The sequence below is a fragment of the Salmo salar genome, chromosome ssa06 (genome assembly GCF_905237065.1).
Source record: "Salmo salar chromosome ssa06, Ssal_v3.1, whole genome shotgun sequence".
NCBI classification, from domain to species: Eukaryota; Metazoa; Chordata; class Actinopteri; order Salmoniformes; family Salmonidae; genus Salmo; species Salmo salar.
Genome location: NC_059447.1, coordinates 86,643,473 through 86,657,295, shown reverse-complemented (window position 1 = coordinate 86,657,295; position 13,823 = coordinate 86,643,473). Strand labels below are relative to the sequence as shown.

General features: G+C 47.1%; 1 protein-coding gene across 1 annotated transcript in view; it reads left to right on the top strand.

Moving 5' to 3' along the window:
• Positions 1–12,775, top strand: part of fntb (farnesyltransferase, CAAX box, subunit beta) — a 43,992-nt gene extending 31,217 nt beyond the window's left edge. The window contains exons 6-12 of the mRNA XM_014205920.2: positions 1,485–1,568; positions 2,948–3,034; positions 3,349–3,478; positions 6,955–7,087; positions 10,553–10,664; positions 11,449–11,563; positions 12,276–12,775. Coding sequence (XP_014061395.2) covers positions 1,485–1,568; positions 2,948–3,034; positions 3,349–3,478; positions 6,955–7,087; positions 10,553–10,664; positions 11,449–11,563; positions 12,276–12,389 — 775 coding nt within the window. The 3' untranslated portion in view covers positions 12,390–12,775. The remainder of the gene's footprint in view (positions 1–1,484; positions 1,569–2,947; positions 3,035–3,348; positions 3,479–6,954; positions 7,088–10,552; positions 10,665–11,448; positions 11,564–12,275) is intronic.
• Positions 12,776–13,823: the final 1,048 nt, after the last annotated feature.

Below are 13,823 nucleotides of genomic sequence, written 5' to 3'. Positions count from 1 at the left end.
GGGATTTTGTCCCACTCCTCTTTGCAGATCTTCTCCAAGTCATTAAGGTTTCGAGGCTGACGTTTGGCAACTCGAACCTTCAGCTCCCTCCACAGATTTTCTATGGGATTAAGGTCTGGAGACTGGCTAGGCCGCTTCTTCTTGAGCCACTCCTTTGTTGCCTTGGCCGTGTGTTTTGGGTCATTGTCATGCTGGAATACCCATCCACGACCCATTGTCAATGCCCTTGCTGAGGGAAGGAGGTTCTCACCCAAGATTTGACGGTACATGGCCCCGTCCATCATCCCTTTGATGCGGTGAAGTTGTCCTGACCCCTTAGCAGAAAAACACCCCCAAAGCATAATGTTTCCACCTCCATGTTTGACGGTGGGGAGGGTGTTCTTGGGGTCATAGGCAGCATTCCTCCTCCTCCAAACACGGCGAATTGAGTTGATGCCAAAGAGCTCCATTTTGGTCTCATCTGACCACAACACTTTCACCCAGTTGTCCTCTAAATCATTCAGATGTTCATTGGCAAACTTCAGACGGGCATGTATATGTGCTTTCTTGAGCAGGGGGACTTTGCGGGCGCTGCAGGATTTCAGTCCTTCACGGCGTAGTGTGTTACCAATTGTTTTCTTGGTGACTATGGTCACAGCTGCCTTGAGATCATTGACAAGATCCTCCCGTGTAGTTCTGGGCTGATTCCTCACCGTTCTCATGATCATTGCAACTCCACGAGGTGAGATCTTGCATGGAGCCCCAGGCCGAGGGAGATTGACAGTTCTTTTGTGTTTCTTCCATTTGTGAATAATCGCACCAACTGTTGTCATCTTCTCACCAAGCTGCTTGGCGATGGTCTTGTAGCCCATTCCAGCCTTGTGTAGGTCTACAATCTTGTCCCTGACATCCTTGGAGAGATCTTTGGTCTTGGTCATGGTGGAGAGTTTGGAATCTGATTGATTGCTTCTGTGGACAGGTGTCTTTTATACAGGTTACAAACTGAGATTAGGAGCACTCCCTTTAAGAGTGTGCTCCTAATCTCAGCTCATTACCTGTATAAAAGACACCTGGGAGCCAAAAATCTTTCTGATTGAGAGGGGGTCAAATACTTATTTCCCTCATTAAAATGCAAATCAATTTCTAACATTTTTGACATGCGTTTTTCTGGATATTTTTGTTGTTATTCTGTCTCTCACTGTTCAAATAAACCTACCATTAAAATTATAGACTGATCATTTCTTTGTCAGTGGGCAAACGTACAAAATCAGCAGGGGATCAAATACTTTTTTCCCTCACTGTATATAAAAAATAAACGTTTAAAAAGTTCTCACACCTAAATTAAAACCCCAAAGGAAGCCATGGTAGGAAATGTTTCCGATTCTAGTACCGCCTACTGAACTAATCAACATGACCCAGGTGTTGCCGTAGCAGCAGCAGCAGCAGGTGTGATATTTCTTTTTAATCCTCCTCCCTCCCCCCTCCTCCCTCCCCCCTCCTCCCAGGGAGAAGCTGCTCTCCTTCCTGTTCTCTGTGAAGCAGCCAGATGGGTCCTTTGTGATGCATGGAGGAGGAGAGGTGGATGTCAGGTGAGACAGCCTTCTTTCCATCGCCATGGTTTCACTGTGACTGGAGCACTGCTGAGACGTGATAACAACCAAACTTCCTCTTCTCTGCTGTCCTCTCTGTCTTTCATGCTCTCTCTCACCCCCTGCTATCCTACGTGTCCATTTCTCTCTCTCTCTCTCTCACCCCCTGCTATCCTACGTGTCCATTTCACTCTCTCTCTCTCTCACCCCCTGCTATCCTACGTGTCCATTTCTCTCTCTCTCTCTCTCACCCCCTGCTATCCTACGTGTCCATTTCTCTCTCTCTCTCTCTCACCCCCTGCTATCCTACGTGTCCATTTCGCTCTCTCTCTCTCTCTCACCCCCTGCTATCCTACGTGTCCATTTCTCTCTCTCTCTCTCTCACCCCCTGCTATCCTACGCTCTCTCTCTCTCTCACCCCCTGCTATCCTACGTCTCTCTCTCTCTCTCTCTCTCTCACCCCCTGCTATCCTACGTCTCTCTCTCTCTCTCTCACCCCCTGCTATCCTACGTCTCTCTCTCTCTCTCTCTCTCTCTCTCTCTCTCTCTCACCCCCTGCTATCCTACGTCTCTCTCTCTCTCTCTCTCTCTCTCTCTCTCTCACCCCCTGCTATCCTACGTCTCTCTCTCTCTCTCTCTCTCTCTCTCTCTCTCTCTCTCTCTCTCTCTCTCTTTCACCCCCTGCTATCCTACGTCTCTCTCTCTCTCTCTCTCTCGCTCTGGTATATTAACTCCTACCTCTCTCTGTGTGTTGTAGGAGTGCGTACTGTGTATTAACTCCTACCTCTCTCGTGTTGTAGGAGTGCGTACTGTGTATTAACTCCTACCTCTCTCTGTGTGTTGTAGGAGTGCGTACTGTGTATTAACTCCTACCTCTCTCTCGTTGTAGGAGTGCGTACTGTGTATTAACTCCTACCTCTCTCTCGTTGTAGGAGTGCGTACTGTGTATTAACTCCTACCTCTCTCTGTGTGTTGTAGGAGTGCGTACTGTGTATTAACTCCTACCTCTCTGTGTGTTGTAGGAGTGCGTACTGTGTATTAACTCCTACCTCTCTCGTGTTGTAGGAGTGCGTACTGTGTATTAACTCCTACCTCTCTCTGTGTGTTGTAGGAGTGCGTACTGTGTATTAACTCCTACCTCTCTCTCGTTGTAGGAGTGCGTACTGTGTATTAACTCCTACCTCTCTCTGTGTGTTGTAGGAGTGCGTACTGTGTATTAACTCCTACCTCTCTCTGTGTGTTGTAGGAGTGCGTACTGTGTATTAACTCCTACCTCTCTCTGTGTGTTGTAGGAGTGCGTACTGTGTATTAACTCCTACCTCTCTCGTGTTGTAGGAGTGCGTACTGTGTATTAACTCCTACCTCTCTGTGTGTTGTAGGAGTGCGTACTGTGCTGCGTCAGTGGCGTCTCTCACCAACATCATGACACCCACACTGTTCCAGAACACGCCCACATGGATCGTCAGGTACTGCAGTATAGAGCTCACACGTGTCCCACCTACGTGTCCCACCTACGTGTCCCACACACACCGTTTAGTTCATTTGTGGCTATTTAACTGGCTAGCGTTCCTAAAGTAAATTTTATAATAAACCTTTAAATTACATTTATTTAAACAAATAGTGTAGTCGTACTATCAGTATAATTCTTTGTTGAATATAATAATATCAAGGATTTGGGACCCTAAACTTTAGAAAAACAACTGTGTAGTGATAATGTGTTCACATAGTTCTCTAGGAAGACCGTAAATGCCTACTCACTATCCTTTCTGTCTCCCTCCAGCTGTCAGAACTGGGAGGGGGGTCTAGGGGGCGTCCCAGGGCTGGAGGCCCATGGAGGGTACACCTTCTGTGGGACAGCTGCTATGGTCATCCTGGGGAAGGAGCACATGCTGGATCTCAAGACCCTGCTGGTGAGTTCTCTACGCGTCAGTTAGTTGATGGTAATTGACTCATCCAGAACTACCTCGTGTGTGTGTGTGTGTGTGTGTGTGTGTGTGTGTGTGTGTGTGTGTGTGTGTAACACAGTTAAAAGGGGTTATTTGTGGTGGTAAGCTTATACCTACAGTAGCTTTGTCCTCTGTAGCAGCCATCCAGTTCCCTACAATTGTCCAATGTCACTTGTTGTCCTCCTCTCTGCAGAGGTATCCCATGTCACTACTTCCTGTCCCCAGATAATTCAGATGACCTTATCAATGGTAACCAGAGTAACCCCAGAGACCGTAAAGCATTTAGGAGATGCACAGAGGCCCCTGTAGGTCGGAGGCCCCTGTAGGTCGGAGGCCCCTGTAGGTCGGTCGGTCAGTCGGAGGCTGTCTTAAATGGCTCCCTACCCCCTAAATAGTCCACTACTTTTAAGCAAGGCCCATAGGGATCTGGTCAAATGTAGTGCACTATAGAGGGAAGAGGGTGCCATTTTGGTCTAGACCTCTCCACCCCACTCTGATACCACACTACACTGATACCACCCCACACCACACCACACTGATACCACCCCACTCTGCATCAGTCCACACCACACTGGTACCACCCCACACTGCATCATTCCAGACCTGATACCACCCCACTCTGCATCAGTCCACACCACACTGATACCACCCCACTCTGCATCAGTCCACATCACACTGATACCACCCCACTCTGCATCAGTCCACACCACACTGATACCACCCCACTCTGCATCAGTCCACACCACACTGATACCACCCCACTCTGCATCAGTCCACACCACACTGATACCACCCCACTCTGCATCAGTCCACACCACACTGATACCACCCCACTCTGCATCAGTCCACATCACACCACACTGATACCACCCCACTCTGCATCAGTCCACACCACACCACACTGATACCACCCCACTCTGCATCAGTCCACATCACACTGATACCACCCCACTCTGCATCAGTCCACACCACACTGATACCACCCCACTCTGCATCAGTCCACACCACACTGATACCACCCCACTCTGCATCAGTCCACACCACACCACACTGATACCACCCCACTCTGCATCAGTCCACATCACACTGATACCACCCCACTCTGCATCAGTCCACATCACACCACACTGATACCACCCCACTCTGCATCAGTCCACACCACACTGATACCACCCCACTCTGCATCAGTCCACACCACACTGATACCACCCCACTCTGCATCAGTCCACACCACACTGATACCACCCCACTCTGCATCAGTCCACATCACACCACACTGATACCACCCCACTCTGCATCAGTCCACACCACACTGATACCACCCCACTCTGCATCAGTCCACACCACACCACACTGATACCACCCCACTCTGCATCAGTCCACACCACACTGATACCACCCCACTCTGCATCAGTCCACACCACACTGATACCACCCCACTCTGCATCAGTCCACACCACACTGATACCACCCCACTCTGCATCAGTCCACACCACACCACACTGATACCACCCCACTCTGCATCAGTCCACATCACACCACACTGATACCACCCCACTCTGCATCAGTCCCCACACCACACTGATACCACCCCACTCTGCATCAGTCCACACCACACTGATACCACCCAACTCTGCATCAGTCCACATCACACCACACTGATACCACCCCACTCTGCATCAGTCCACACCACACTGATACCACCCCACTCTGCATCAGTCCACACCACACTGATACCACCCCACTCTGCATCAGTCCACACCACACCACACTGATACCACCCCACTCTGCATCAGTCCACACCACACTGATACCACCCCACTCTGCATCAGTCCACACCACACTGATACCACCCCACTCTGCATCAGTCCACACCACACTGATACCACCCCACTCTGCATCAGTCCACACCACACCACACTGATACCACCCCACTCTGCATCAGTCCACATCACACTGATACCACCCCACTCTGCATCAGTCCACATCACACCACACTGATACCACCCCACTCTGCATCAGTCCACACCACACTGATACCACCCCACTCTGCATCAGTCCACACCACACTGATACCACCCCACTCTGCATCAGTCCACACCACACCACACTGATACCACCCCACTCTGCATCAGTCCACACCACACTGATACCACCCCACTCTGCATCAGTCCACACCACACTGATACCACCCCACTCTGCATCAGTCCACACCACACTGATACCACCCCACTCTGCATCAGTCCACACCACACCACACTGATACCACCCCACTCTGCATCAGTCCACATCACACCACACTGATACCACCCCACTCTGCATCAGTCCACACCACACCACACTGATACCACCCCATTCTGCATCAGTCCACACCACACTGATACCACCCCACTCTGCATCAGTCCACACCACACTGATACCACCCAACTCTGCATCAGTCCACATCACACCACACTGATACCACCCCACTCTGCATCAGTCCACACCACACTGATACCACCCCACTCTGCATCAGTCCACACCACACTGATACCACCCCACTCTGCATCAGTCCACACCACACCACACTGATACCACCCCACTCTGCATCAGTCCACACCACACTGATACCACCCCACTCTGCATCAGTCCACACCACACCACACTGATACCACCCCACTCTGCATCAGTCCACACCACACTGATACCACCCCACTCTGCATCAGTCCACACCACACTGATACCACCCCAGTCTGCATCAGTCCACATCACACCACACTGATACCACCCCACTCTGCATCAGTCCACACCACACCACACTGATACCACCCCACTCTGCATCAGTCCACACCACACTGATACCACCCCACTCTGCATCAGTCCACACCACACCACACTGATACCACCCCACTCTGCATCAGTCCACACCACAAAATAAATGTAAAGTCATTTTCACTAGGCTATCTTCTCTAGCCCAGCTGCCAGGACAACAGACAGGATTGAGGACTCCAGCTGGTATTTACACCAATTCAAAAAGGATCCAGTCCTTGTGTTTTAGAAGGACTCCAATTAGTGGTTGCTATAGCAACCGTGTCCAAATTTCTCTGTTTGCAAATATCAATTCATATTATTAGCCCCTCTCTGATAGGAACCTCATGGGATTTCATCATCTGGCTGGTTTCATAGAGAATAAAGGGCTGGATGAAACTCAAACAGATCTCACTGTGTACATCGAACAGTCTGGCTATAATAGGCTGGTTATACATCAAGAACAAAGCTATATTTACACTGTATGGCTGGCTGGATAGAAAATGGCTGCCTTGCTGGGACTGTTAGTAAAATGTTGTCAGTTTCTCCCATTCTGATAAGTGACAATAGCAACCACATTACTCTCTCTTTCTCCCTTTTCTCACTCTAACTGCCTCTCTCTCTCCTCCTCTCCTCCTCCCTCTCTCCCTTAGCGGTGGGTGGCCAGCAGACAGATGAGGTTTGAGGGAGGGTTCCAGGGTCGCTGTAACAAACTGGTGGATGGCTGCTACTCCTTCTGGCAGGCCGGGCTGCTCCCCCTGCTACACAGAGCCCTCTTCAAAGAAGGTAAAACTACAGAAACGATTACAGTGCTGCCCTAAGGCAGTGGTTCCCAAACTGCGGGGTGCGCCCCATAGTAGTTGGCAAGGGGGCGCGTGAATCCCCCCCCCCAAACAAAAGAAAAAAACTGTAACAGTCAAGTTTGGACACCCCAACTCATTCAATGGTTTTTCTTTATTTTTACTATTTTCTACATTGTAGAATAATTGTGAAGACATCAAAACTATGAAATAGCACATATGGAATCATGTAGTAACCATAAAAGTGTTAAACAAATCAATATATATTTTATAATTGAGATTCTTCAAAGTAGCCACCTTGTGCAAAGCTGTCATCAAAGTAAAATCTTGGCATTCTCTCAACCAGCATCATGAGGAATGCTTTCCAACAGTCTTGAAGGAGTTCACAAATACAGTTGAAGTCAGAAGTTTACATACATTTAGGTTGGAGTCATTAAAACTAGTTTTTCAACCACTCCACAAATTTCTTGTTAACAAACTATAGTTTTGGTAAGTCGGTTAGGACATCTACTTTGCATGACACAAGTAATTTTTCCAACAATTGTTTACAGACAGATTATTTCACAAGATCACAATTCCAGTGGGTCAGAAGTTTACATACACTAAGTTGACTGTGCCTTTAAACAGCTTGGAAAATTCTAGAAAATGATGTCATGGCTTTAGAAGCTTCTGATAGGCTAATTGACATAATTTGAGTCAATTGGAGGTGTACCTGTGGATGTATTTCAAGGCCTTCCTTCAAACTCAGTGCCTCTTTGCTTGACATCATGGGAAAATCAAAAGAAATCAGCCAAGACCTCAGAAAAAACATTGTAGACCTCCACAAGTCTGGTTCATCCTTGGGAGCAATGACGGTACAACGTTCATCTGTACAAACAATAGTATGCAAGTATAAACACCATGGGACCACGCAGCCATCATACCGCTTAGGAAGGAGCGCTGTCTCCTAGAGATGAACGTACTTTGGTGCGAAAAGTGCAAATCAATCCCAGAACAAGAGCAAAAGACCTTGTGAAGATGCTGGAGGAAACGGGTACAAAAGTATCTATATCCACAGTAAAACGAGTCCTATATCGACATAACCTGAAAGGCCGCTCAGCAAGGAAGAAGCCACTGCTCCAAAAGTGCCATAAAAAAAGCCAGACTACAGTTTGTAACTGCACATGGGGACAAAGATCGTACTTTTTGGAGAAATGTCCTCTGGTCTGATGAAACAAAAATAGAACTGTTCGGCCACAATGTCCATCCTTATGTTTGGAGGAAAAAGGGGGACGCTTGCAAGCCGAAGAACACCATCCCAACCGTGAAGCACGGGGGTGGCAGCATCATGTTGTTGGGGTGCTTTGCTGCAGGAGGGATTGGTGCACAAAATAGATGGCATCATGAGAAAGGAAAATTATGTGGATATTTTGAAGCAACATCTCAAGACATCAGTCAGGAAGTGAAAGCTTGGTCGCAAATGGGTCTTCCAAATGGACAATGACCCCAAGCATACTTCCAAAGTTGTGGCAAAATGGCTTAAGGACAACAAAGTCAAGGTATTGGAGTGGCCATCACAAATCCCTGACCTCAATCCTATAGAAAATGTGTGGGCAGAACTGAAAAAGCGTGTGCTAGCAAGGAGGCCTACAAACCTGACTCCAGTTTTAACTGTTCTGCCTGCGGCTGTGGAACCCTGACCTGTTCACCGGATGTGCTACCTGTCCCAGACCTGTTGTTTTCAACTCTCTAGAGACAGCAGGAGCGGTAGAGATACTCTGAATGATCGGCTATGAAAAGCCAACTGACATTTACTCCTGAGGTGCTGACCTGTTGCACCCTCGACAACTACTGTGATTATTATTTGACCCTGCTGGTCATCTATGAACATCTTGGCCATGTTCTGTTATAATCTCCACCTGGCATAGCCAGAAGAGGACTGGCCACCCCTCATAGCCTGATTCCTCTCTAGGTTTCTTCCTAGGTTATGGCCTTTCTAGGGAGTTTTTCCTAGCCACCGTGCTTCTACACCTGCATTGCTTGCTGTTTGGGGTTTTAGGCTGGGTTTCTGTACAGCACTTTGTGACATCAGCTGATGTAAGAAGGGCTTAATAAATACATTTCATTGATTGACTCAGTTACACCAGCTCTGTCAAGAGGAATGGGCCAAAATTCACATAACTTATTGTGGGACGCTTGTGGAAGGCTATCCGAAACGTTTTACCTAAGTTAAACAATTTAAAGGCAATGCTACCAAATACTAATTGAGTGTTTGTAAACTTCTGACTCACTGGGAATGTGATGAAAGAAATGAAAGCTGAAATTAATCATTCTCTCTACTATTATTCTGACATTTCACATTCTTAAAATAAAGTGATGATCCTAACTGACCTAAGACCGGGAATGTTTACTAGGATTAAATGTCAGGAATTGTGAAAAACTGAGTTTAAATGTATTTGGCTAAGGTGTATCTGAACTTCTGACTTCAACTGTATGTATAACTTGTCAGAAATGTCCAGATCAACTAGCCCATGTCAGCTAACGTTGTTTTATTTAGGTTTTTTAGCCCGTAGATATTGTTGAATTTTCTTTATCATTCAAATATCACATGAATACACGTTAGACATGGCAAAATGTAAAGATTTTTTTCCAAACAAAATGCATTTACTGATTACGATATTGTCTCATCGCTGCAACTCGGGAGAGGCGAAAGTCGAGTCATGCGCTTCTTAACACCTGCTCGCTTAACCTGGAAGCCAGATGCACCAATGTGTTGGAGGAAACACCGTTTAACTGACGACCGAGGTCAGCCTGCAGGTGCCCGGCCCGCCACAAAGAGTCGCTAGAGCACGATGAGCCAATTAAGGCCCCCCCCGGCCAAACCCGCCCCTAACCTGGACAACGCTGGGCCAATTGTGCACCGCCATATAGGACTCCCAGTCATGGCCAGTTGTGTGACAGCCTGGGATCGAACCTGGGTCTGTAGTGACGCCGCAACACTGCGATGTAGTGCCTTAGACCGCTGCGCCACTCTTTGCACCTCTTGACAAAATGTGTAGAATTTCAGGAAATAAGCTTTAAACCCACCAACAAGAGAGGTGTGAACAGTTTGTCATGAAAAGTGCTTGTGCCCTTGGAAATAGACATGGCGCAACTGCAGAGGGGAGCACGCGATGGTCCCCAATGCTGGACGGGGGCCCAGAGTGAAAAGGTTTGGGAAGCCCTGCCCTACGGTAGAGACAGACAGATTCTGAGTGCATCTTCAACCATTCAACTTCTGTTGATCTTTGTGTTTCCATAAGACATGTCTATGATGGTGTTTTCAGATGCAAATGTGTGTGTTTAATCGTGTGTGTGTGTGTGTGTGTGTGTGTGTGTGTGTGTGTGTGTGTGTGTGTGTGTGTGTGTGTGTGTGTGTGTGTGTGTGTGTGTGTGTGTGTGTGTGTGTGTGTGTGTGTGTGTGTGTGTGTAGGGGACTCGACACTGAGCCTGCAGAAGTGGATGTTTGAGCAGCAGGCATTACAGGAGTATATCCTCCTCTGCTGTCAGAACACTGCTGGTGGACTGTTGGACAAACCTGGCAAGTACGTAACACACACAGAGAGAACATACACACACAGAGAGAACATACACACACAGAGAGAACATACACACACAGAGAGAACATACACACACAGAGAGAACATACTCACACAGAGAGAACATACACACACAGAGAGAACATACACACACAGAGAGAACATACACACACAGAGAGAACATACACACACAGAGAGAACATACACACACAGAGAGAACATACACACACAGAGAGAACATACACACACAGAGAGAACATACACACACAGAGAGAACATACACACACAGAGAGAACATACACACACAGAGAGAACATACACACACAGAGAGAACATACACACACAGAGAGAACATACACACAGAGAGAGAACATACTCACACAGAGAGAACATACACACACAGAGAGAACATACACACACAGAGAGAACATACACACACAGAGAGAACATACACACAGAGAGAACATACACACACAGAGAGAACATACACACACAGAGAGAACATACACACACAGAGAGAACATACACACACAGAGAGAACATACACACACAGAGAGAACATACTCACACAGAGAGAACATACACACACAGAGAGAACATACACACACAGAGAGAACATACTCACACAGAGAGAACATACACACACAGAGAGAACATACACACACAGAGAGAACATACACACACCTTTATTTATTTATTTTTACACTTTTGATTGTAGAAACAAAAACCTGTCATAATATTTTGTGTAAAAAAAATAAAAAAATCTGTGGCATGTTCTTCCCTCTCCCAGATCCAGAGATTTCTACCACACCTGTTACTGTCTGAGTGGTCTGTCCGTAGCACAGCACTTTGGCAACATGGACCTGCACCACGAGCTCATCGTCGGACAGGAGGAGAACAGACTGGTGAGACTACGTCGGACGACTGGACTTCAATTGCTGTTTGCATTCAAAATATTATGGGATGCATTTGCTTCAGTGTAACTGTGTACATAATTATTTTTTTTTAAGTTTCAAAGTTCTTTATTAATTTCAGAAGCTGAAGGGTTTTGGCTATTAGTCCATGGTCATTGCGTGTCACTGGGATGAGTTTTGCTTTGATGTTTATATTTTTGTTGGTGGTACACTCATAGTTCTTCTGTCCAGTGTCTTTGATTCTCTCTCCCCTGTAAACTGCCATTCACTAGTCCTGGAAACTACCACTCACTAGTCCTGGAAACTACCACTCATTAGTCCTGTAAACTACCACTCACTAGTCCTGTAAACTACCACTCACTAGTCCTGGAAACTACCACTCACTAGTCCTGGAAACTACCACTCACTAGTCCTGGAAACTACCACTCACTAGTCCTGGAAACTACCACTCACTAGTCCTGGAAACTACCACTCACTAGTCCTGGATTGGGTTCATTGATTAGGGCACACCGTTACAAAACAAATGTTTCTTATTGGACAAGTTCAGATAGTACCTCCACAGGGGTGTATTCATTAGTCCGAAACGAAAAGTCGATTAATCCAAACGCAAAACAGGTTTCTATTGGACAAATTTGGGTAGATCCCCCTCCCGGTTGAGTTGTGTTTTGTTCCTACTAACCTGTTGTCCTGTGCTTCCCTCCAGGCCCCGAGCCACCCTGTCTACAACATCTGTCCAGAGAAGGTGGCCCGGGCCATCCAACACTTCCACCAGCTGTCCGTCCCCGTGCCTGCACAGAAAGAGGGGTCCTCGGCCTAGCCATTTACCGAATGGAGAGTATGGGCATGTCTACGCGAGTGTTACAGGAGATGGACCTAAGCAAGGCGCTGTGCAGAATCACTAAACTGCAGCACGGCACAGACCGATTCCCTCCAACTCGTTTAATACATCTTGGAGGAGGAAACCATTGATACGGGGTCAGATAATTTTCCATTCTGCTAATGATTCAGGGTAGGGTAAATCTGATCCTAGATCTATGGCTAAGGGAACTGTATGGTGAGTGGTACTGTGCCGTATGCTTGCTAAAGAGTGGGGCTGCACCTGTTTGCAGGGATCCAACAGACTGATCGCTGGTCTACAGCAGACAAAGGACTGTGAGAAATGTCAGAATTAGGGCTGTCCAAATAAAGGCCTGAGTAAAAATATTTGGAATCTTGTGTGGCTGTGAGTTACTGACTTTAGAAGTGTATAGTGTAACTAACACACCTTGCTGTCCAGACAAAGCAAATGAACAGAAAAACAAATGTTCACTACCAGTGGAGAACGTTTGTGGACGACCTATGCGCTCCTCAATGAGTAAAGGGGTTTATACCAAGTAAATCATACTAGCTCCAGCCAGAACTGTGTATTTAGATTCAAATGTATGGCTCTGGCTCCACTCATTTCATTTAAGAGAAAGTCAAAGGGTTAGCTGTGACACATAAGCAGTTATTTTCGGTCTTCAACCCTGACGGCCAGTTTGTCATCAAACGGCTCACAAAACAGAATTCCAGTCTTGTAAAACATGACTGTATACCAGCGAGGGGAAACCAGTTGTACAATATAAAAGGAGTTATATATGCCTCCGTTCGTCAGACACCTAACTAACTAACTACCTGGCTACCAATCAGAACTACCTGGCTACCAATCAGAACTACCTGGCTACCAATCAGAACTACCTGGCTACCAATCAGAACTACCTGGCTACCAATCAGAACTACCTGGCTACCAATCAGAACTACCTGGCTACCAATCAGAACTACCTGGCTACCAATCAGAACTACCTGGCTACCAATCAGAACTACCTGGCTACCAATCAGAACTACCTGGCTACCAATCAGAACTACCTGGCTACCAATCAGAACTACCTGGCTACCAATCAGAACTACCTGGCTACATCAGAACTACCTGGCTACCAATCAGAACTACCTGGCTACCAATCAGAACTACCTGGCTACCAATCAGAACTACCTGGCTACATCAGAACTACCTGGCTACCAATCAGAACTACCTGGCTACCAATCAGAACTACCTGGCTACCAATCAGAACTACCTGGCTACCAATCAGAACTACCTGGCTACATCAGAACTACCTGGCTACCAATCAGAACTACCTGGCTACCAATCAGAACTACCTGGCTACATCAGAACTACCTGGCTACCAATCAGAACTACCTGGCTACATCAGAACTACCTGGCTACATCAGAACTACC